The sequence below is a fragment of the Callionymus lyra genome, chromosome 18 (assembly GCF_982586985.1).
Source record: "Callionymus lyra chromosome 18, fCalLyr1.hap1.1, whole genome shotgun sequence".
NCBI lineage: Eukaryota > Metazoa > Chordata > Actinopteri > Syngnathiformes > Callionymidae > Callionymus > Callionymus lyra.
The window spans coordinates 13034551-13056030 of record NC_141835.1 but is presented as its reverse complement, the minus strand read 5'-3'; the positions used below and the strand labels follow the sequence as shown (position 1 = coordinate 13056030).

At 38.8% G+C, this 21480-nt stretch overlaps 2 protein-coding genes across 2 annotated transcripts in view; one reads left to right on the top strand and one right to left on the bottom strand.

Annotated features, from left to right (window-relative positions):
* The first annotated feature begins 4937 nt into the window (after positions 1–4937).
* pax9 (paired box 9) lies at positions 4938–12089 on the top strand. Its single transcript, XM_087780578.1, has 3 exons — positions 4938–5074; positions 5360–5974; positions 11403–12089. Exons 1-3 carry the CDS (start codon positions 5071–5073, stop codon positions 11576–11578), a joined length of 795 nt encoding a protein of 264 aa, XP_087636704.1. The 5' UTR covers positions 4938–5070; the 3' UTR covers positions 11579–12089.
* A 4647-nt stretch (positions 12090–16736) lies between these two features.
* slc25a21 (solute carrier family 25 member 21) overlaps positions 16737–21480 on the bottom strand; it is a 115108-nt gene continuing 110364 nt past the window's right edge. The window contains exons 9-11 of the mRNA XM_087780577.1: positions 20363–20544; positions 18142–18194; positions 16737–17159 (exon numbers count right to left, since the gene is read on the bottom strand). Coding sequence (XP_087636703.1) covers positions 17098–17159; positions 18142–18194; positions 20363–20544 — 297 coding nt within the window. The 3' untranslated portion in view covers positions 16737–17097. The remainder of the gene's footprint in view (positions 17160–18141; positions 18195–20362; positions 20545–21480) is intronic.

Sequence of the window (21480 nt, the reverse complement as noted above, 5' to 3'; positions counted from 1 at the left end):
CTCAGAAGAACGTAATGTATTTATTCACCTGGATTTATTTGATTTAAAACGACGATCAAATATTGATTGTTGGGTGAATTGATGATCGAGAAACACGTGATCAAATAAAGATGAATAGAGTCGCGACCAGCATCACGTGTTCCTCGCTACCTTCATGATAAGGTCACGACACACGTCTGGACCGACGATGATAAATCAACAGGTGAGATGTTGTGCACCTGCACACGTGTCACGAGCTCTGACACCGACGCTACACCTGAACATAAACCTCGATATATTTCTTCGGATAATTAAAGCAAACACTTGTGACGTGAACACACACACGCTTGACATGTACACGAGCGTGTGTGTTTGTTGAGATGATTCCACAGAAGTCATCACACACGAGTGTGTAATTAACACAACGTGGATTCACATTGTTGTGCGAAGACAAACAGGATTTTGTTTAAATGTGCGGTGATGCGTTCAATGACCGAGGATGAAGGGCGGTTTAACCAGCGGACGACTCGTTCTTCTGTAAACATTTCAAGCTCTCGTCGTTGTTCGTGTCACAACAATATAGTAACATTAAATACGCTTAAATACCTTTTTATATTTTAAATAACGTCGCCATGGCAACAACCGCAAGTGCTTTGAACGTCTATTTCTACCAATAAAATCAGTTTTTCTTTTACTTCTTGTTCATTAGAATTCTGTCTGCAGACTAAGCTTTTAAAAGTACAAATATTAACTCTGCTAATGATAATAATACTCGATTGTCATCATATTATAACACAAAATGTACCAATATTTAAAGAAACAGTAGCTAACGTTTTTAAAAGTTTAAAAAAGTGTTAATATTAAGTTAATAAAGAGTGTTAAATACTTATAAAGACAATAAAATATAATGTATATAGTTCAGTGATCAAAGTGTGTAAAACAGTGTTGGCTGCTAAACTAGTAGGTAATATTTGTAAAGTACTTTTAATGAATACAAGGATGGTTGACTAGTTCGAGCTGTGCAATTAATGACATTAGAAAACACAATTAACCTTCGTTTTAATTAATTGTTTTTTGTTTGTTTTTAAACTGCTTAGCATGTAAAAAAAATAGCTAATAAAGTAAGTAAGTAAGCAATATTTGTAGAGTATTACCCTTTAAAACACAATCACGCTCTTTTAGATGAATTCAAGTATTCAAAAGTCACACTGGGGTTATTGATGCGCAGGTAGTAGTATTAACAATACTATAACATTAGTAGTAATACTTGTAAATACTGCGTTAGCATTTTTTTATCTGCAGTAATAGAGCTAGCAGTAGACGTTGTAGCCTCAGTAGACGTTGTAGCTTCAGTAGATCCAAATTAAGTAGAAAACAACTAATAGTACCTGGTGATGTACTGGTAAAAACAGGAGAAGTACTATGATTAGGAAGTAGCAGTATTTTATACAAGTCAGAGAAACATTAGTTTTTGTTGTAGCAGATCAGTAGAAGTTAGTATTAATAGTGACAATGTAAGAAAAGTAGTGTCAGACGAGGTAGTACCATCAATAAATAGTTTTTCAGAGTAATATCAGTGAGTTCACAGTACACTCAGTTGCACATTTAGTGATAAAACAAATGGTCTTTGCTCGTCGTATCAACTGATGAGTGTCTTATCTCTAGCATCTTGTTGTCGGCAGTAAATATTGAAACAGACAATATTATGAAACACGCAAAACAATAATAAATAAATAACAGTCAACGAGGTCGCGGTGGAGAAGTTGAACTCCAGCGAGGTAGCAACTCTTTCTCTCCCACACGTTCTACTTGCTGCTAATTTAAAAGTGGCTCCAAGTTGAACCCAGAGTTTGGCAGAAACCTGAAAACTATCTGCCAGTTTGGTTGTTTTCCCTCTGGTCGTGGACTCGTGAGGAGAGAACCATGATGAAGGTGAAGATGATGATGATGATGATGGTGAAGGCCAATAAGATGAAGACTGAACGTTGCGGTGGAGAATTCTGACAAGTCCCTCATCAAGAATTGCTTTTTTTAATCCTTGTGTGGTTCTCCTCCGAGTACTCCCGTCCAACTCTCCGGCCCTAATACTAGTGTATTATACAAGTGCAAACAATACTGGAACTGACGCAGGTCAAAGGCTGTTTGTGTCGCCGTAAATCATCGGGAATATTTGACTGTAGACCAAACAGAACAATCTCTACATATTCCCCAGTACTAGGAATACCACGTTCAAACTGACGCAAGTATTTCTACGTCAGAATATAAACTGTTTAAATGCGAATAATTGAAAATAGCCTATTAAATTTGAAAAAACATTAACTAGCTCCTGTGTCTGCGTCATAGTCGGCTTATCTCAGGAAATGTAACGATAACTAAAGTTACTCAATCCAAGATAGTGATCGTGATCGATCGCATTTAATCAAGCGAGTAACCCACGTTGTTTCAAACTTTGTATTTTACTAGAACAAGTATTAAGACGGTTTTAATTAATTTAAAAGAAAATAAAAAATTGTCCAGGTAAGATTAAACAATATTGCAGAAAGCATCATCTACTCTAAAATGTCTCCTTTAAGTGACAATTAGCTCCTATTAATCGCAATTAATCGTGTTTAAAAGACTGGAATAAACATTCTTCAGCAGATTGTATAAGTTATAATTGAAAGTTTAATTAAGAACTGTTTGTTTTTTCACTCCCTAAACTAGAATGTTTAAGAGAAGCTTTAATATTATTAATTAAACAAATAGTTGAATAATTGTCAATTAAAAGAAGAAAAATGTTGGTAATTTAATCTTGTTTTTTTCAAAGTGAAGATCGTTCGTGTTCAGTTAATTCCTTAATAAACTTAAAAGCATAAAATTGTTTAAAACAAACTCCACTGATCTACTGTAAGTACTTATGTGTTCAAGTATTCTCGGTTCATGGATGCGGGGCCTCGACGGGCGGTTCGAACAACTCAATTGGACATGCGTGTGATGTGCACAGACGTGCGTGTGACAGCCGTGGAAGAGCTGCAAATCATGCGTGGAAAGCCTGTAAGCAATGTGGCGTTCACTGACCCCCCACACCCCCCTGTCCACGCGCACGAGCACAAGTGAATTCGCCTTCTCCTCCAACGATATATTTAAGTTATATATATTTAAACACTGAACAAAAGTGAAAAAGTATGATTTAAAAGAACATTTTTACTTCATTGTCCACTCCAGTAGTTTGTGATGTCGTCGCTCGGTAATAATGCGCATCTAAATATTGATCATTTCAATGTGCGCCAGACCTCTGACCGCTCAGGTTTCTGGGGAGAATTCGCAGGTGCGCGCTCTTTTTCTAGAGTCACAAATAATAGGTTTTATACGGTACATATGCAACACGTTGGACCAGTTTTCACGCAGAATATACATCCACGCATCAGTTCACTGGACATTAGAAATCTAAACTAATGCTTAAAGTTTTTTTTATATATATATATAAAACATAAGTTCTTAAAATGACTTAAAATAGTTTTTTACGGATATAATAAAATATATAATCCCTTACAACTTCTTAATGAAGTCAATATTTACCACATAATACGTTAAATACACCTAAATAGAAAATGTAAAAATATTTAAAAAAGTAATATCTCGCAAAATAAATAACCATATACAACATCTTATAATAACCAAGAATAAAGAAGCAAATGATGGATATTATGTGGAATTAAACCTGTAACTGACAAGAGTAGACGACGATAATAATTCCACACAGAAAGAGCAAGTACTAGAGTCAACAGCAACACAATATAATAGAGCTTTTTCGACAGTGAAATGACTCCAGAGATGCTTCAGTGTCTGTTGTGAATCCAGCACAAGGTTGTATTTGTTTATCAAAATGGCGTCTAATCGTTCACGCGCTTCATCACAATAACAACGTCTGGTGTGAGTCCGTTCACGTCGCTGGACACAAATAAAAACGTGTCACTACAAAAAACAAACTATTTTATTACAAAATCAACCTCCTTCAAAATAATGTCACGTCATTATGTCGCGTCACTTCACTGGAGAGAAAGTAAATACTTAACATTTCCTGGAGGATTAAACGCGTGGAAAAAAAAAAAAAGACGCACATTTCAGGCCCTTGCGCGCTTTGTTCGGACCCGCGCAATTCTGCGCCCTTTTCTCCCAACAATAGTCCTTAATTGATCTTTAGGATGAAAGTCAGTCTTGAAGCGTTTGGTTTTTGTCAAATGTGGCGCGAGAGAGTATTTGTCAAAAATATCCACGAGACATTCGTGACAGGCGCGTGTTTTTCTTGATCCTGCGTCAACGCTCGGGTGAGAAGCGACACCAAGAGTTTGTGCAGAAAATCCTGATGCGTCACCGTCGCTCGATCTATGATGTAATATTCGGGTTGACTCGATTTTTGACGGACGTAGACGTGACTTAAACGTCATCAGGAGCCGCGAGATGCGGAAAGAATTTGTGCGTAAAACGTTTTTTTTCTGTCGCTGCAATGATGGAATCAAAACATTTTATTTACCCAAGATAAACTTGATTAGTTGTTAGTAGCAGTAAAATAAATGTTAGTATAACTTTGTTTTATTGACAAAAATGTAGGTTTCGTGGTTTAAAGTGAATAGTTTGGACAAGTTTTTCACAGAAGTTTAAATAAACTTGATAAAAGTATTTGAGTCGCTCACTTCCACAAGTGTGTGTTCGTACGCTGGTGGGCAAAGAGGGGGAGAGTCGAGGGAGAAAATAGAAAAAAAAAAGTTAAAAAAAAAAGATGACAGGGTGGGCTCGTTGAAAACTGTCATGTCAAAAAGCGTTCAGCCAATCAGCGCTCGGATCTGCGCCCTCCATCAGCGCGCTCGGCCAATCAGAGCGCAGGACGCGGAGGGTGAGTCCAGCCTCCCGAATCCTCCAGATTGAAATGTAAGTCTGTCCGCAGCAGCGTCAGGAAACACACCGACAATTGTTGTCGTCTTGTTCTTCCTCGCAGACACGCATCTCTCCACGGGAGGTGGGTTCGGGACGCTGGGCACGCTGGACGCGGAGCAGGACCCACGAAGGAGGCACGACCCGGACGCCGTTCTCTTCTTTTGCGGCTTCAACGCGATGGGTGAGTTTTTGGGTTTTTTTATTTTTTTTTATTGGGAAGTTCAGTCCTGGAAGAGGAGGCTCTTTAACGAGGGTTCGTGTGTTTACATGTTTATTGACCACGAAATTACGTCTTTTTTTTATTAAGAATTGTATCGCGATAAAAACATTCAAAACTTTTGATCCACAAAGTTCATGTTTTCGTTGTATTTACCACTTTAATAGCACGTAAATAAATCGTGTTTTTGTTCTGACATGAGAGAGATTTTTTTTTTCTTCTGACTGACGTGTCGTTGTTTTGGATCAGAACCAGCCTTCGGTGAGGTGAACCAGCTCGGGGGTGTTTTCGTCAACGGCAGGCCGCTCCCCAACGCCATCCGGCTGCGGATCGTGGAGCTGGCCCAGCTCGGGATCCGACCCTGCGACATCAGCCGGCAGCTGCGGGTCTCGCACGGCTGCGTCAGCAAGATCCTGGCCCGCTACAACGAGACCGGCTCCATTCTGCCCGGCGCCATCGGAGGCAGCAAGCCCCGCGTCACGACGCCCACCGTGGTCAAGCACATACGGACGTACAAGCAGCGGGACCCCGGGATTTTTGCGTGGGAGATCCGGGACCGGCTACTCGCCGACGGGGTCTGCGACAAGTTCAACCTGCCGTCCGTGAGCTCCATCAGCAGGATCCTGCGCAACAAGATCGGGAATCTGTCGCAGCAGAGCCAGTACGAGTCCGGGAAGCAGGCCCCTCACCCGCCGCCGCAGCCCACCCTGCCCTACAACCACTTATACTCATACCCGGGCTCCAAGGTGCCCACCCCCCCTGGCATGCCCACACTACCCGGACACATGGCCATGCACAGGATATGGCCCTCGTCGCACTCGGTCACAGATATTCTGGGGATCCGATCCATCACAGAGCAGCAAAGTAAGAACGAGGGCGTTTGGTTTGCATTTATGTGAGGGTTACTGACGCCCTGTGTGTGTTGTTGTTGTTGTGGTACTACTTGTATCGAAACTATAGAATAGTGCAACTTTTTTTTAACGCTTAAAAACGCGACGATAATACAGTCGATACATAACAAAAACACGTTTAATACATTAAGTATAACACGTATATTATTACAATTGTTTGTGTATAAATATGCTTGAATTCACACGGTTTTATTTGCCTTTTTTTAGTAAGTAAGTCATTTTTATTTATATAGCGCTTTTCCAGACCAGGGTCACAAAGCGCTTAAACAATCAAAACAATATTCAATAAAGTATATACTTTAAAGGGAAAGATAAAACTGATAACACAACAGGAGATCTAGAAACTCAAGGAAAAGACTGAAAGGAACTAGTGTGTGTTATTGTTACCGACGTGAACATATTAATTCGGTGAAAACTACTTTTGTAAGTAAGTAAAATGTCGATTTATTAATTATGTGTAATATTAGAAAAAGTTCTAAAGTCAGATAATAATAACGCAAATGTTTCTGCACTCTTACGCAAAAAATAGCGTTTAGTAAATATCTTATAATAAAAGGTCGACGTTTGGTTTTCCTCGTGCACTAGATAATAGATAATGTTTTTGGGGGGTTTTACACCGCGATACATGGGTGTTGTTGTGTAGTCGTGTGGCGTGCGTGAGACACGCATCCAGGCAGTAACGACACAAGTGTGTCTGAAGGCCTCTGGAGAGCAGGAGCTTAAATGGCAGTTGACCTGCGCTCACGCGGACTCCAAAGGGGACGCGGGTTCGCGCAGAACCAGATGCTCGGGCCTCCAGTCATAATGAAGAGGCGGATGTAGAATATTAGAGGTGAAGTGCATCAACATGAGGGGTGCTCGGTGTTGGCCCCGCGTGCACGCGCACAGACGCCAGGGTTTTTTACCGAGCTGCGAGGGTTTCTTCTCACACTGTTTTGGAAACAGTGAAACAGGATCCGGCATAAATCAGTGTTAATGGTGGACTTTGTTGTTGTGAAAATGGGATTTTTTTAAAAACTTTTTATGGTGGACTCTTGAGGGGAAATAGCTGCTCGTCTTCCTGTCAAACACGCGTCTGATCCTCGCCTAAAATTAAACCCATTTTAAAAAATCCGCAAACGCAATTTAGGGTCCAAAAGAATAACGGTTTATAACCGAAATATTACGTGTGTTAGTTACAAACGCATTTGGATAGAAGGCGCAAAATAGTATTGCGCAACAGAGGGGAAAATACGTTAAAAATCCTTTTTAAAATAATAATTTGCAGTGACTTCAGCAGAGTTTTCTCCTCCTTCTCTGACCTTTTATTTCCTTCTTCTCTGTGTCTCTCCCAGTTAGTGACATTTCGTCATATTCCAGCGCCAAACTAGAAGAATGGAGCGCAATAAACAGGATTTATTTACCAGCAGCACCGCTAGTCAATGGCGTGGATAGACCGCATTTAGAACCTGACGCAAAATTCACACAGGTAAAAAATAACTATATATATATATATATATATATATATATATATATATATATAAATAATTCACCAGTATGCTTTTTGCACCAACACGTTTCATTTCACACAAAGTTCAGCTTTATTTATTTATAAATATCTTATTCTAGTACATTTAATGTCGTTCCTGCAAACACGCAAGAGAAATACATGAGTGGGCGTGTGCGCTTCAACCCACGGAGAACTGGCGCTCGAACGTTAAAAACCTTTTGCGCCATTTGTCTTGTATAGTGAAGGGAAAATGTGTGTGATTATATTCCAACACCTTTTCCTTTCAGAGCATCATATTTATCGCCTCAACTCATCTAGATTGGTTTTTAAACTCACCCCTGACGCTGGAATAAAAGCAATATATATATAGTTTAGCTGTTTATTATTTACATTAAACCAAACTATTTACCTGCGAATAAATATATATTTTTTAATTTACATTTATTTTAAAAATATATATAAATTAGATGGAATCCCTACATAGACATAGATGTTCATGCCAACTTCAACAAAACACAAAAGTAATAAAAGTCAGTCAATTCAGCAGGACAATGAAGGCCAAACGTCCATCAAACACTTTCGTAGTTTTGTGAGTCAACTGAGATGCCGTAGAATATTACTGCTGCACGTTTATTCGTTTATTTCAACAATTTAAACTCCACTAAATCAACATGGAACACCGGTAAAAATCAAAACGATTAAAATAGAGTTTGTGGCGAAAGTGATTCACAAAATAACAGTGTAATTAAACAAGCGAAGAAGAAGAAGAGAGTAACAATAATAAATATTTATTTAATGATTTTTATTCATCGCTAAAATAGTTGTAGGTACGCAGACATGACCGCCAACGTCGTTGCTCACAATAATTCACTTTATATAACTATTATTATATCGAGACGCCAAACTTTTGAGCGTCTTCGTTCAGCCGTGATGCGTTCACTGGCGTCTGGTCTCGTCGACGATTGATTGTGGGAATTAAAATGGCGGTCGTTTGTTGACCTCTAGTGTCAGTGAGGTCAAGGGTTGACACAACTTTATCAAGTTGGAATCACGTTAAGAAGGACAAAATCAGAAAAGTTGTGCGCGATGAGAGAAAAAAAATACAACTTTACCATTTCGTCGCTTGTGCTGCGAAGATGTCGCCGGTGTGTGACGCGTTTCCGGGTCTCAGCAAATATATAAACATTTTTACATTTCAAAACATTAATATGTTTTAATTTAATGCATTATTTTTCTTTATCGTTTCCCTGAAAACGTCAATTGTGTCACGCATATTAAAACTATTAAACTATTAAAAATAAAAATAACTCGAGAAATAATCCAGTGTTTAGCGAAGATAATACAAGTAAACACACGTTTGAGTGACAGCAACCGTTTCAAAGTGACTTATATTAGTTGTTGAAAAATGGTGGAATATATAAATAACTTATATGTAATTTATATTCTTATGTATAAAATATTTCTTTCGTCCAATATAGTAAAAGTATTGTTTTGGCAAATACAAAATAAGATTAACATTAAAAAATATATATTTATTCATGTTTAAAGTTGTATTTTATCATGTTTGACATATTTAATTCAGTTTTAAAATACAATCTAACTCATGTTTTGAATTGAATTCTCAGCGATGACATGATGATTAAAGTTTTTAAAAAAAACAAGATAATGTTGACGCTCGCGACACAAAAGTCAAAGTTTTCTGCTCAAACGGTTTCATGTGTTTTGGCCGCAGCTCCGGGTTGTTGATTGCAAAACAGCCAAATATGTTTCTGATTATTTTATGTCAACAATCGTGCGTGTGAACCCGTGTGTGCTCGAGCTGAGATTGTCTGAACACAAACACGTGTTAGATTTGAACAGATTCAAACGTCAGCGACGGCGACGATCGGGAACCTTTTGACAAAAAAAAAAACTACGCGGAATATCCTCAGTGGTCCGGGACCACCCAGGCGAACCGGTCCGGCCTCCCCGCAGAAATGCTTTGGTGGAAGTTAAATCCTGTCGATGTGCCAGAAAAGTAAAGAGAAAAAAAAAAAAAAATGGAGGCCGCGCTTCTCCTTCTCTATCATGTTTCCCTTCTTCCTGCCCTTTCACTCTCAATCTCTCCCGACATCTGTTCCGTGGCCTTGAACCCACCGGCGTCCAGACGAGTCCGGGCTCCGTCCACATGTTTTTTTTATACGGATCTAATGCGCTGGAGGGCCATGACGACGCATAATTGCTCATTTAGATTTTCATCAGAAACGCTGGCGAGTGTTTTCTCATGTGGCGCTGACGCTGGAGTCGCTGCTGTGAGTGATTCCACTTTTGTTGAGACCTTGTTTTTTTTTTTCAATATATCGCTCGCTTCGGCACCAGACGTTGTCACGACAGGTGAATTAGCTTCTTTTGTGTTTGCGTCAAAATGATTCATCGCTCGTGTTGGATTGAAGCCGGAATGTTGATAAATCGCTGCTGTCGTGGTTTTACAATCTCTCTGGTAGAGCAACGTGTCGTCGACATATCGCTCAATAAAACGAATGCGTACATTCAAAAGTGAGAGAGTACTCTATCGATATAAAATACAACTTTACATATACTTTAATGACCTAAAAACACTCTTATTGAAGTTAAAATCATGATTGTTAATGTTCTGTGAGTTGGCAAAGAATACAAAAATAGTACTAGAAGAAAGTCAAATATTGTAAAGATAATATTTGCTTACGATAAGAAGAAAACATCAAACTTAAAAGGTTCATTTACAAAAGTTGAAAAGTATATATTTTCTGCGTTTTTGTTGTGGTTTTACAATCTCTTTGTGAGAGCATCGTGTCGTCGACATATTGGTCAATAAAACTAATACAGTAGTACGAGTACTCAAACTTTAAAATACTTCGTTCTCATACTTTAAACTGCTGCAAATAATCTTTAAAAAATCATGTTAAAATCAACCTGGTTAAAGTTATTCAAAATTGTGGGAAGAGAATGATGAACAAAATGGAAGAAAAAGTTAGTAGTAAAATATAATTTTATTTCTGTATTTAAAAGAAAAAAAGATTCTTATATTAAGAAGAAAACATCACAATTTTTTTTATGTTTTATGCGTTGTTGTTGTTCGTCGATCTCTCTGAGAGATGAACGTGTCGTCGGCATATTGATCAATAGAGCGTGAATTGAATTTAAACAAATGCATCTCGTTTAAAAAGGACAGAGTACTTCACTACGTACATATAATGTACTTAATATACTTTAAATAATAGTAGCTACACATAGTCGTATAAAACTAGTTAAAATGATGAAAGTTGCGAATATTTAAAAAATTGAATGTTACTAAGGAAGAGAATGATGAAAATGTTTTGAAATCTAAAGTAAATTTTGTGCTTATGTTAAGAAGAAAACATAAAAATTAAAAAAGGAAAAATTACATTTTTTTAAAACATGTTTTTATGCATTTTTGTGATTCTTCAATCTCTGGTAGAGCGACGTGTCGTCGGCGTATCGATGAATAGAGTGTAGAAGATATGATACAAACATATATTCAAGACTTTACGTAGCTGCAAATATTCTTGTTAAACTAGTTAAAAATGAAGATGATTTAAGTTGCAAATATGACAAAAACTTTGCATGTTAGAACTGAAGGAAAATAACGAAAAATACATGCAAAAACTTTTATAAATCTCAAGTAATATATAATTAAATGACTTGATTTAAAAACAAAAACAAATGTGTTTAGAAGAAAACATCATAATTAAAAACCTGAATTTGAAAAAAAAAGTGTGTGAACTAATATGTTGTTAAATGCAATGCTGGTCATAAACTAGTTGTGTTTGAATACGAAACTAAAACCTAAAACTTTGAGATGTTTTCGTACGCTTTATCCGTCGACGCTAACGTGGCTCCTCTGGCTCCGCAGACGCCGAGTGGCTGGCCCACAGCGAGCAGCTCTGTCACAGCGCCCAGCATGCCTCGCTACCCCCCACCCACCCGAGCGTCACCCTGCACGGGGTCCAGCGCCACCACGTGGGCCTGTGCGACCGGAGCCACATGGCGGCCGGGCAGTGGCAGTGCTCCATCTCCCCGCAGCTGTGACGGCGCCGACCCGCTCGCCTTCGGGAGCACGACCCGGGACTACCTCCAGCACCCGGCCCCGTGAGGGGGGGTCGGGGGGCGAGGATGGAAGACGCCAAGTCTGTCTCCTGCAGCTCCACGTCATGACTCTCTTTTTTTTTTGTTTGCCGATGAAGGACTCGGGCCCCCAGGACCCTTATTTGTGCGAGACAGAGAGACTGAAGGACTGAAGTCGTCCTTCAAAAACACAGGGGACACGTGAGGGCGGCGAAGAGGAGAACGGTGACGGTGCTTTCTCATTCATTCATCCTCCTCTTTTTTTTTCATAAACCTCGATCCCACTTCTTTTTTTTAAAAAACAACATGTATCCTGAGCAGAAGTTTATTTATTAGATTCTCAAGATGAATGAAGTGCAATCACTCGTGGATCCAACAAGAACAATTGGCTTTTTTTTCCTTTTTTTTTTATAAAATTGACAAATGTTGCACAAGTGAAATTGAATGTATCTCATTAAACAGTTTGGCAGTTGAACCGAGTCGGCATCAGGTTTGATCCAAAGATCTTTTGGAAGTTTTATCTTTATTTAATGGATTAAATGCAAATGAAAGTCAGAAGAAAACAGTTGTTTACTTTAATATTTTATCAACTGTTGGAATATTAAGACGTTTAATCGCTAACGTGCTAATTAAAGGCATCAATTATATGACATTTTTAACTAAATTTGTTGAATTAATTACTTAATTGAAGTTAAACTGATGTTTTTTCCACAAAAAACTACATGTGATAAATTCAGTTTGCTGAGCATTAAAAATTTAAAACACATTTCTGAGCTAAATTATTGAAAGAACTTAAATAAGTATCGTTTCACTTTTGTTGATGTTTTAACAGGTTGTAAACTATTTATTTTTTATTATGAAATTCACCTACAAACGTTAGCAAATGTAGCTCAATATCTTTCATTTTTAAAAGTATTTTTTTCGTGGGTCATGTGATCAGTTGCATCTCAACATAAATTATATTTTACACATTTCTGAGGCTAAAAACTAAAAACCTAGACGATGGTTAATGATCGTAACTGACCAACGACACACAAACTTTTATGTGCAACTCGACAGCAACACAATAAAAGTGTTACTCCAGGTGTAGTAATACAGACACACAGAGATTTAACTTCCTGTCGCCGAGTTCAGTGATTTTCAGGGACAAACTAAACTGTTCCTCAGCTCACGCTGTTCAAAATTATCACATTTTCTCTCGTGATTTTTGAGCTAAAGTGACTTTTTCTTGATCCTGTGTGTCGTGTTTAGTTAGCATTGAGAAGCTAACAAAGATGCGGATAATCTGGTGAAAATGTGTGTTTTTCAAAAACTCAGAACAACTTTTTTATTTAATGCTGAAGGTAGTGTTGCTAGTAATGCAAACAGTTAGCCGGGTTGCTAGTAATGCTAACAGTTAGCCGGGTTGCTAGTAATGCTAACAGTTAGCCGGGTTGCTAGTAATGCTAACAGTTAGCCTCCACAATCATAAGGCTAAGTTTGAGTCAATTTACGACATTTACTTTAGAAACTCAAAGACAAACAACTAAATAAACATTTTTTCAGGGCATTTAAAATTCAAAATTACTCAAATGAAGGTCAAACCAAGGTCAACTGTCAGTTGATCATTTCATCCTAAAGCTAACACCAACCGTCGGCATTTATTCTACTGACCAATCACAGCATAGATTTAGTTTTAACGAAACCGTTATCGTTGTAACATCGTCCACCAGATAAAAAACTTTATTAATTTAAAGTTTGAACAATTATTTTCTATATTATCATTTCGATATTTATTTCAATTTTAACCCTTGTATGCTTTTTTTCAAACCAGGAAAATATTTTCTTTTGGAAAAAGTTCATAATTAATTCAATTTTGTCACCAATAACAAAATAAGGTTCAATAAACATCATGCATTTTATTTTATTATTATTATTATATTATGTTCTTCTCTAAATGGAAAAATACATGAGTTTTAATCTTTGACAATGCAAAATTTTAAATGAAAAATGTATTTAAGAAACACTTATAAATTAATATGATTCAATATTTAGAAAAATAATTGAACATTTAGGAAGTTTATATACATATTTTTCTTGTTTAATGTTCTGGGTCGGAAAAATACAACATATTTAATTATAGTTTTTGATTTTTATCGATAAATAAATGACTACATTTTTCATAGTTTCTCTGTTTGAGTAAAACATCGGATGTTTCGTAAAGTTAAAAACTTGAGTAAAAACCTAAGACAAGATATAATTTGATTAAAAATAATAAAAAAAAATGTGGTCAATCATTTTTCAACTGCGCTTTATCATAGAGTTAGCGCTAAGCTAGCTTAGCTAACTCGCCCGAAACGTCGTAAAAAACCTCCACGACTTTAGCCGATTAGTTTTTTGTGGAATTGTTGCCGCGGCGACGGGTGACTTTGAATGTAAAACATTTGCAAACACGATGAAGATAAATAAACCAAACAAACCACGAGCTCGGGAACGATTTGATCAAATGTCTCACCTGCTGGTTTACATAGGCCAGGAGGGTGAGGAGGGTGAGGCGGGTGAGAGGGGGGGGGGGGGGGAGTGTTTTCCATCCCACCAGTGTGACAACATAAACAGTCGCCGCTGAGAGTGTCAACAGTCGTCCTCCACACGGGGCTGATTTGACTGCGAAAGCTGCTGCTCGTCCGCGGCGGTCACGGACCGTTGCTTCAGAGATGCTAGTGTTTCCCCGACCGTTCGTGAACCACATCACAGCGCCCGCGGTTATGCAGGTTTTTTTTTCGGATTCGGCCATCTTGCCTCGCGTCGCTAATCAAACGAACTCCAAACGCTCGCATGGTTAGCTTTACGCCGTCAGGACGAGGCGAGCGTGACGCAGAGCAGAGGTTGCGAGCGCGACTCCCAGCGGCGTGTTCGGGCGTGTTTGACGCTGACGACCAACAGAAGTGTTTTCTTTACTCCTTCAGACAGGTGAGCGTCCAATCACAGCGTCCAATCACAGCGTCAGCAGATTCTGAGGCTGATAACGTTATGATCACCTGTGGGTCTGGGGACGCAGTGGTCAGTACCCGTCGTAACATGTTTTAAGTCATGATTCCTCACGGAAATACAGGTGGTCATAATGTTATGGAAGACTATTTTAGTCACAGGAAAATATGTGTTGCGGAATAAATCCACATATTTGATTGTTAATTGGTGTAAAAATTTACTTTTTCTTCTTAAAATATTTTATAAATGAATTATTAAATCCATACGTTTAAAATATGACTTTTCTTCTTCAAAATAAAATACATTTTAGTAAAATGTATTTGTACAATGTGTGATTTTTATGAGTCGATATTTATACATAACAATTATATACATGAAAATATATATATATTTTAAAGTATATATGGAGAGCATTTAAATATGAACATTTAAATTTGCATAAATGCTAACATTTGTAGCTCATTGTTGCTGGAGGTCAAAAGGTCAAATAGTATTTTTTTAATGCATCTTAAAATCTTTTATGAATCAATTATTACTTTTCATTTATCGTGAGTTGATCATTTTTATTACTAAATATAAAAAAAATGTAAAATCACTTTATCCGTTTGTTTCTGAAACTAAAATACATTCACATGCATTTGTGTTACCTCTGCCAAGGAGGTTATGATCACATGTCAGCTAAATAACTCCAACATTTCTGAAGGTGTTTCGACAAAATTTCCAGTAAATGTTCCTAATGGGACAAAGAAGAGACGATGGAATTTCGGTGTCGATCCAAATTTCCATCTGGAATCGGGAAGGTTTTAAAGTTCATTCACTCGTATGGCTTCTCACCGCTGCTGCTGACGCACCACATTCATAACTTTATAAAACTGAAACTAATATTTTTAACATAAAGGTTAAGAGGTCACTGGTGGTGAAGATGGTGAAACTTCGCTCCCTGGGTTCAGGTTCAATTATAGTACGCAATGTTTTTTATTTTAAAGTATCTTCAAATGTAGTTCCTTGGCAGAGGTATGCACTGTCTCAGTGCTTTTATTAGTTTCACCCTAAAGTTACAATTTTCTTCTCTTAAAAAAAAGAAACCGTATTTTTCCAACTTTGGAAAGTTTGTTCATGTGATACAAATATTTTTGCTACTACTTTTATACTTTTTATTAAAAATGCTAAAGCTAGTCCTCATGCTAATCAGGTGGCTGTATCTAAATCCCTTATGATTGCGGCGGCTAACTGTTAGCATTACTATCAAAACTACTTTCAGCATTAAATAAAAAAGTTTAAATACTTATTAATACTCAAGTTCATGGGTTGTCGGTACGACTCCACTGGGTCGCCAAATTTTAAAGCTTTGCTAAATATTTTCCCTAAATTTGTAATTTTCGTTTTTTCCGTTTGCTGAATAGACAATAACAATTAAAAATACTTTTTTAAACCAAAAAAAAAATTTGTATTGTTTTATTTTAGTGCTAGTTAGTTAAATATTCTGAATTACTTCCAATAAAAACTATTCTTTAAACTACAAAACTATTCATTTGAAAGTAAGAAAGCACTACTAGGGAGCGCAGACCTCCCCCCAGCAGCTCTCACATGTTGAACTATTCCCTCATCAATATAATTTGTTACCTTTTTTTAGCATTTGAAGTCTCGACGCTATGAACCCGCTCTATAGGGGAGCAGCTCGTGGCCCAGAACTCATTTTTCGATTGACTCGACCTCCTTGGCAGCTGCAATAAAAAAAACGACATCATGAGAACGAAGTGGTCGGAAGTTTTTTCCGTCGCCAGAGACGCGCTCTCTAGCGCCGCCCCTCAGTCCGGTACGCTTCGGAATTCCGGATTGAAACGTTGGGCCGGAGACGAGGACGGATTTACGAGCGGCGTCGTGTGCGGTGGAAGGCGTCGCCGCGTGGCGCGAGCGCGTCCGTCCGTCAGCGGGTCGTCGCCGTCCGTCCGTCAGCCGAGCGCCTCGGAGCAGAGGAGGCTCCCACGCGAGCGCCGAAGACGAGACGAGGTCAGGACGAGACGCCTCAGACGCCGGGGGGCTTCACGACAGGTGTGTGTGTGTGTGTGTGTGTGTGTGTGTGTGTGTGTGTGTGTGTGTGTGTGTGTGTGTGTGTGTGTGAGTCTCTTGTTGTTCTAGCTGCGACAGGAAGTCAAACACGCCGGGACACAAAACCCCTTTTTCTGTTGTTTTTGTTGTTTTTTTTGCTCGTCCAGTTCCTTTTAATATTCATGACTAACACGCTAATGGCTTCATTTAAAAAAATCGACAGTTTTTAAAAAAAGGCTTCACAAGCTTCGGTCGAGCGCGACGCACACAAAGCGATGCTACAGACCTCATGGGTTCAAGTCTCGCGATAATAAAGGTGTAATAAGAGTAAATATGGATAAAACATCTTTGGTTTCTTCATCTCGAGGTCACGTGACTGGAAATGCGATGGAGGTTCACAGTATTGATACTCGTTGGTAGATGAGTCGACGTGTAGTCAAGGCCGTTCGCGTCTGGTCGTTGGTTTTTTACCAGTTCTTCTGCAGCCACTTGGACACGTACTCGTAGACCAGGAGCATCACGGCGCCACCTAGAGCCGAAGAGAGGCCGTCAGTAAAAACATATATATATATATATAGAAATTTGTGTTTAATTTAAACTGCAGTTTAAACTATTTTATAAATCAATATGTCAATGAATACTGTTGTTTTTCAAAATAATATTTTCAAAATAAAATACATTTTTATAAAAGACATTTGTTACATAATATTATAGTTAATTCATTATATTTTTGAGTCAATATTTATACATTAAAAATGATTTTACGTGATCTTTTTTATTAATTAAACTTTTCTAGTAAATATTTGTTAAACTAGTATAAAACTATAGATGTAAACATTTACATCCGCGTCAATGTTAATTTCTGGAGGTCAAAGGGTCAAAATAAGTGGAATTCTTTGTCTTTTTATTGATCAAAATGTCATTCATCTTATTTAATAAATATTTTTTAAGTAGCATATAAGTAAATATGGTGAGAATAAAAACAAATGTAGCATAAATGCTAATAATTCTAGCATCTGTACCATAATAAATCTATGTATATCTTTTACAAACCTGTTTTTATGAGTTCATTATTTAATTTGATTACATTTATCTTGTTGTGTATTGATGAAATTAAATAGATTTCAGTATAAATATTTGTTAAATATTTTATGAAAGTATATCTGCTGAGAATGTAACGTAGTACATTAGCATTTACTTTAGCACATGTGCTAACTTTTGTAGCATCTATATGATATTTGATCTACCTTTAAAAAAGAAATCCTTTTAATAATTTAATTTTAAAATAAAACATGTAAATATAACTTTTTTAATCAAATAAATGAATTTCAGTAGGAAAATGTAAAATATTTAAAGTAGTAGTAAAAAAACAGGATATCTGGTAAGAACTAGCATTAAGTTAGCATACGTGCTAACATGTGTAGCATCTGTACGATATTTCAACGGTTGCTTGATGGCGACGGTGAGCTCAAAGGTCAAATGTCATGGGGGTCAGACGGCGAGGATCTTACCTGGTCCGAGCCTCATGATCTTGGGGATCAGACCCTTGTACAGCGCCAGGTACCTGCCAACACAAGACGAAGAAAAGTTCGACAAAGTTTTTGTGTGTTCACGGATGTGTGTGTTTGTGTGGAGTGTGTCGTGAGGCGTTCATGGACTCGTGGTCAGTTCCCGTTAATGCGTTCAAGGTGACGGCCTCGCCCCCCCCCCCCTCACTGACGGCGTTAATAAGGCTCGACCCACTTCCTCCTGGAACCTCTGTCTGATTAGATTGACCCGAGGAGCGCCGGGCGGCTCGTTAGGGTCTCCTTAACGACGTCTCCCATAGGGACCACTAATTAGCCGGGACTGTGTTGTGTTAGCGTCGGGGGCTCTCGCGGCACCCCTGCGACGACAGAACCCCCTTTTTTTCTGGGAGCCGCTCCTGCAGCCGGCCCGAGGCTCCAGCGTCCGCTAACTACTAACATGTCGCTGGCTGTCGTCTCGCTGAAGGGGGGAGGAGGGGAGGTGTGTGGGGGGGGGGCGGGGGAGGAGGGTGACCCCCCCGGGCGCCGCTAACACAACATCCATCTTTCTTCGCCGCTACCATTCCGTCACTCTCTGAAAATATGTGTCTTGACTGTAGCTTCTGACAGAAGACGATCAAACACCAGGACGTCATCACCAGCCTTATCAGCTAAGGCTAACGTTGTCAATGCTAATGTTGTCAACGCTAATGTGTAAAATGGTAACATTGTATATGCTCACGTTGTCAATGCTAACGTTGTAAATGTTAACGTTGTCAACGCTAACATAAATGTTTACGTTGTCAACGCTAACATTGTCACTACTAATGTTGTCAATGATAACATTGTCGATGCTAATGTCATAAATGGTAACATTGTATATGCTAACCTTGTAAATGTTTACGTTGTCGATGCTAACATTGTCACTGCTAATGTTGTCAATGCTAACTTTGTCACTGCTAACTTTGTCAATGCTAACGGTGTCAATGCTAACGGTGTCAATGGTAATGTTGTAAATTTTTATGTTGTCAATTCTAACGATGTCAATGCTAATGGTGTCAATGCTAACGGTGTCAATGCTAATGTTGTAAATGTTTATGTTGTCAATTCTAACAATGTCAATGCTAACAGTGTCAATGCTAATGTTGTAAATGTTTATGTTGTCAATTCTAACGATGTCAATGCTAATGGTGTCAACACTAACGTTGTAAATGCTAACGTTGTATATGTTAACGGTGTCAATGCTAACACTGTCAATGCTAACGTTGTTAACGCTTGTCTGAGTTACACTCCGGAAAAAATTACATGATTTTTTGGGGGTTAGCATGTGCATTTACAGTATATTACCCTGTACACACCATCATCACAGGAAAACTATTCATATTACTTCCTCTGCATTTCTACTTCCTGTCAGACAGGAAGTAGCACATTACACTAAGGAACGCTTAAGGAATATGTGAGTTTTTATCCGCCTCCTAAAATGTATGTGATTTTTTTTGTTTGGACCATCATCGCAGCAAAACTACTCTTGTTACTTCCTCTGTATGACCACTTCCTGCCAGACAGGAAGTAGCACGTTTAGCTTAGCCCCAAAAATAGTGGAATCAAATAAAGAAATCCTGAATATATTGTTCTATTACTTAAAGTTAGCATTTGATTCTTGTTCTTATTTTCCTTTCAACCTCCATTACTTGTACCACACTTAAACTTTGTTCTTTACTTTAAATTTTTTTTTTTCATATCTTCCCCCTCATTGTTTAATAGACGTTCAAATGTTCTTTAAATGTGAATAAAAGTCACAACTCTCAATTTTGATTCTGGCAGTTTTTAGTTTCAACCTCCAGTATTTATACCAGACTTTTGTGAGTCGCTGAGATAGAAGCTAATGCTAACTTCATTTATCCCTCTATTATTTTACCTTTACTATCAGCTTTTAATAGATGCAAACATTTTCAAGAATGCTTAAGTGAGAAAGTTTCTCTCAAAATTAGTTAGAATTTATATTTCAACCATAATTAATCGCTAGTAAATGTCCTTTTGAAACATTTCCAACCTGGTTGAGTTATTTTCGTTTTATTTTAGCATTTTTAAATCATATTATAGGGTTTTTTTTGGTTCCGTTCATCTTTGGGTCGGTGATGAATAGAACATTTAGGAAAAACCAGGACAAGAATTGGGGATAAATGGACGACCAGCCCCCCCCCCCCCCCCCCCCCCCCATACGTACCCTTCCTCCCGATACACCAGCCCCATGGTCTGGAAGCAGGTGCGGTACTTGATCTCCCCGAGGACCGGCTGCGGCCCCTGGATCCGGCTCTTGGCCACGTCGAAGGGGATGTTGACGCAGGACGAGATGGTCCCGGACACCAGGCCGATGGCGAACTTCCTGGCGAACTCCAGAGCGGGATCCTGGACGGAGACGAGTACCAAGTGTTTAGAACCGTGGTTACGAATGTAACTTTTCTGGCGTGTACGAGCATGTGATTGCAAAGCTGGCATGAAAGCCGCGATCATTTTATGGTAGCGGGGGCAGATTAGTGCTTCCTGGCTGCGGCGCAGAGCTCTGATTGGCTGAGCAGAAGCACATGTTCTCCAGAGAGCCGAGGCGCAGGATTCATAAACAGGGTTCACGCCGGCAGACTGGGGAGGCATATGGGGACGATTTAGGTAATTGGGCTGTGACTCGGCGCAGGGGTATTACTGTAGCGAAGAAGCCCAGACTCAGAGCTCCGACTGCTAATTGGCCAGGATATTTTTACAAATGACAGCCTCGCTCCGGTCCGGGACCTTCTCGAGCGGCCGGACACCCCGAGAGTCCGGGTAAATCAACAGCTGATCCCCGTTTCGTGGACTTTACTCAAGTGGGGGGGCGAGAGTCAAATAACCGCGGCTAAAGTGAAGCGATCAACCCACTTCCCGACGGCGTTGAACCAACATCCCGGCGGTGATCCCGGCGTGCCGCCGCTGCGCCCCCAAACTGCATTTGAATTGACTTTTCAAAAGGGATTATGTAGCACCTGAAACCTACAGATCTCCTTGTTCACCAGTCTTCAGTAGATCATTAAGGTCTGAGGGACACATTTGGACCCTTACCTGTAGATGTCTGGCCGTCATCAGGTGTTTGTTTCTTCTCCAAATATGAATAGTAAGTTTAATATTGAAAATGCTAACGTTGTCAATGCTAGCGTTGAAAATGCTAACGTTGAAAATGCAAACGTTGCCAATGCTAAAGTTGAAAACGTTAACATTGTCAATGCTAACGTTGAAAATGCTAACATTGTCAATGCTAATATTGAAAATGCTAACGTTGTCAATGCTAGCGTTGAAAATGCTAACGTTGAAAAT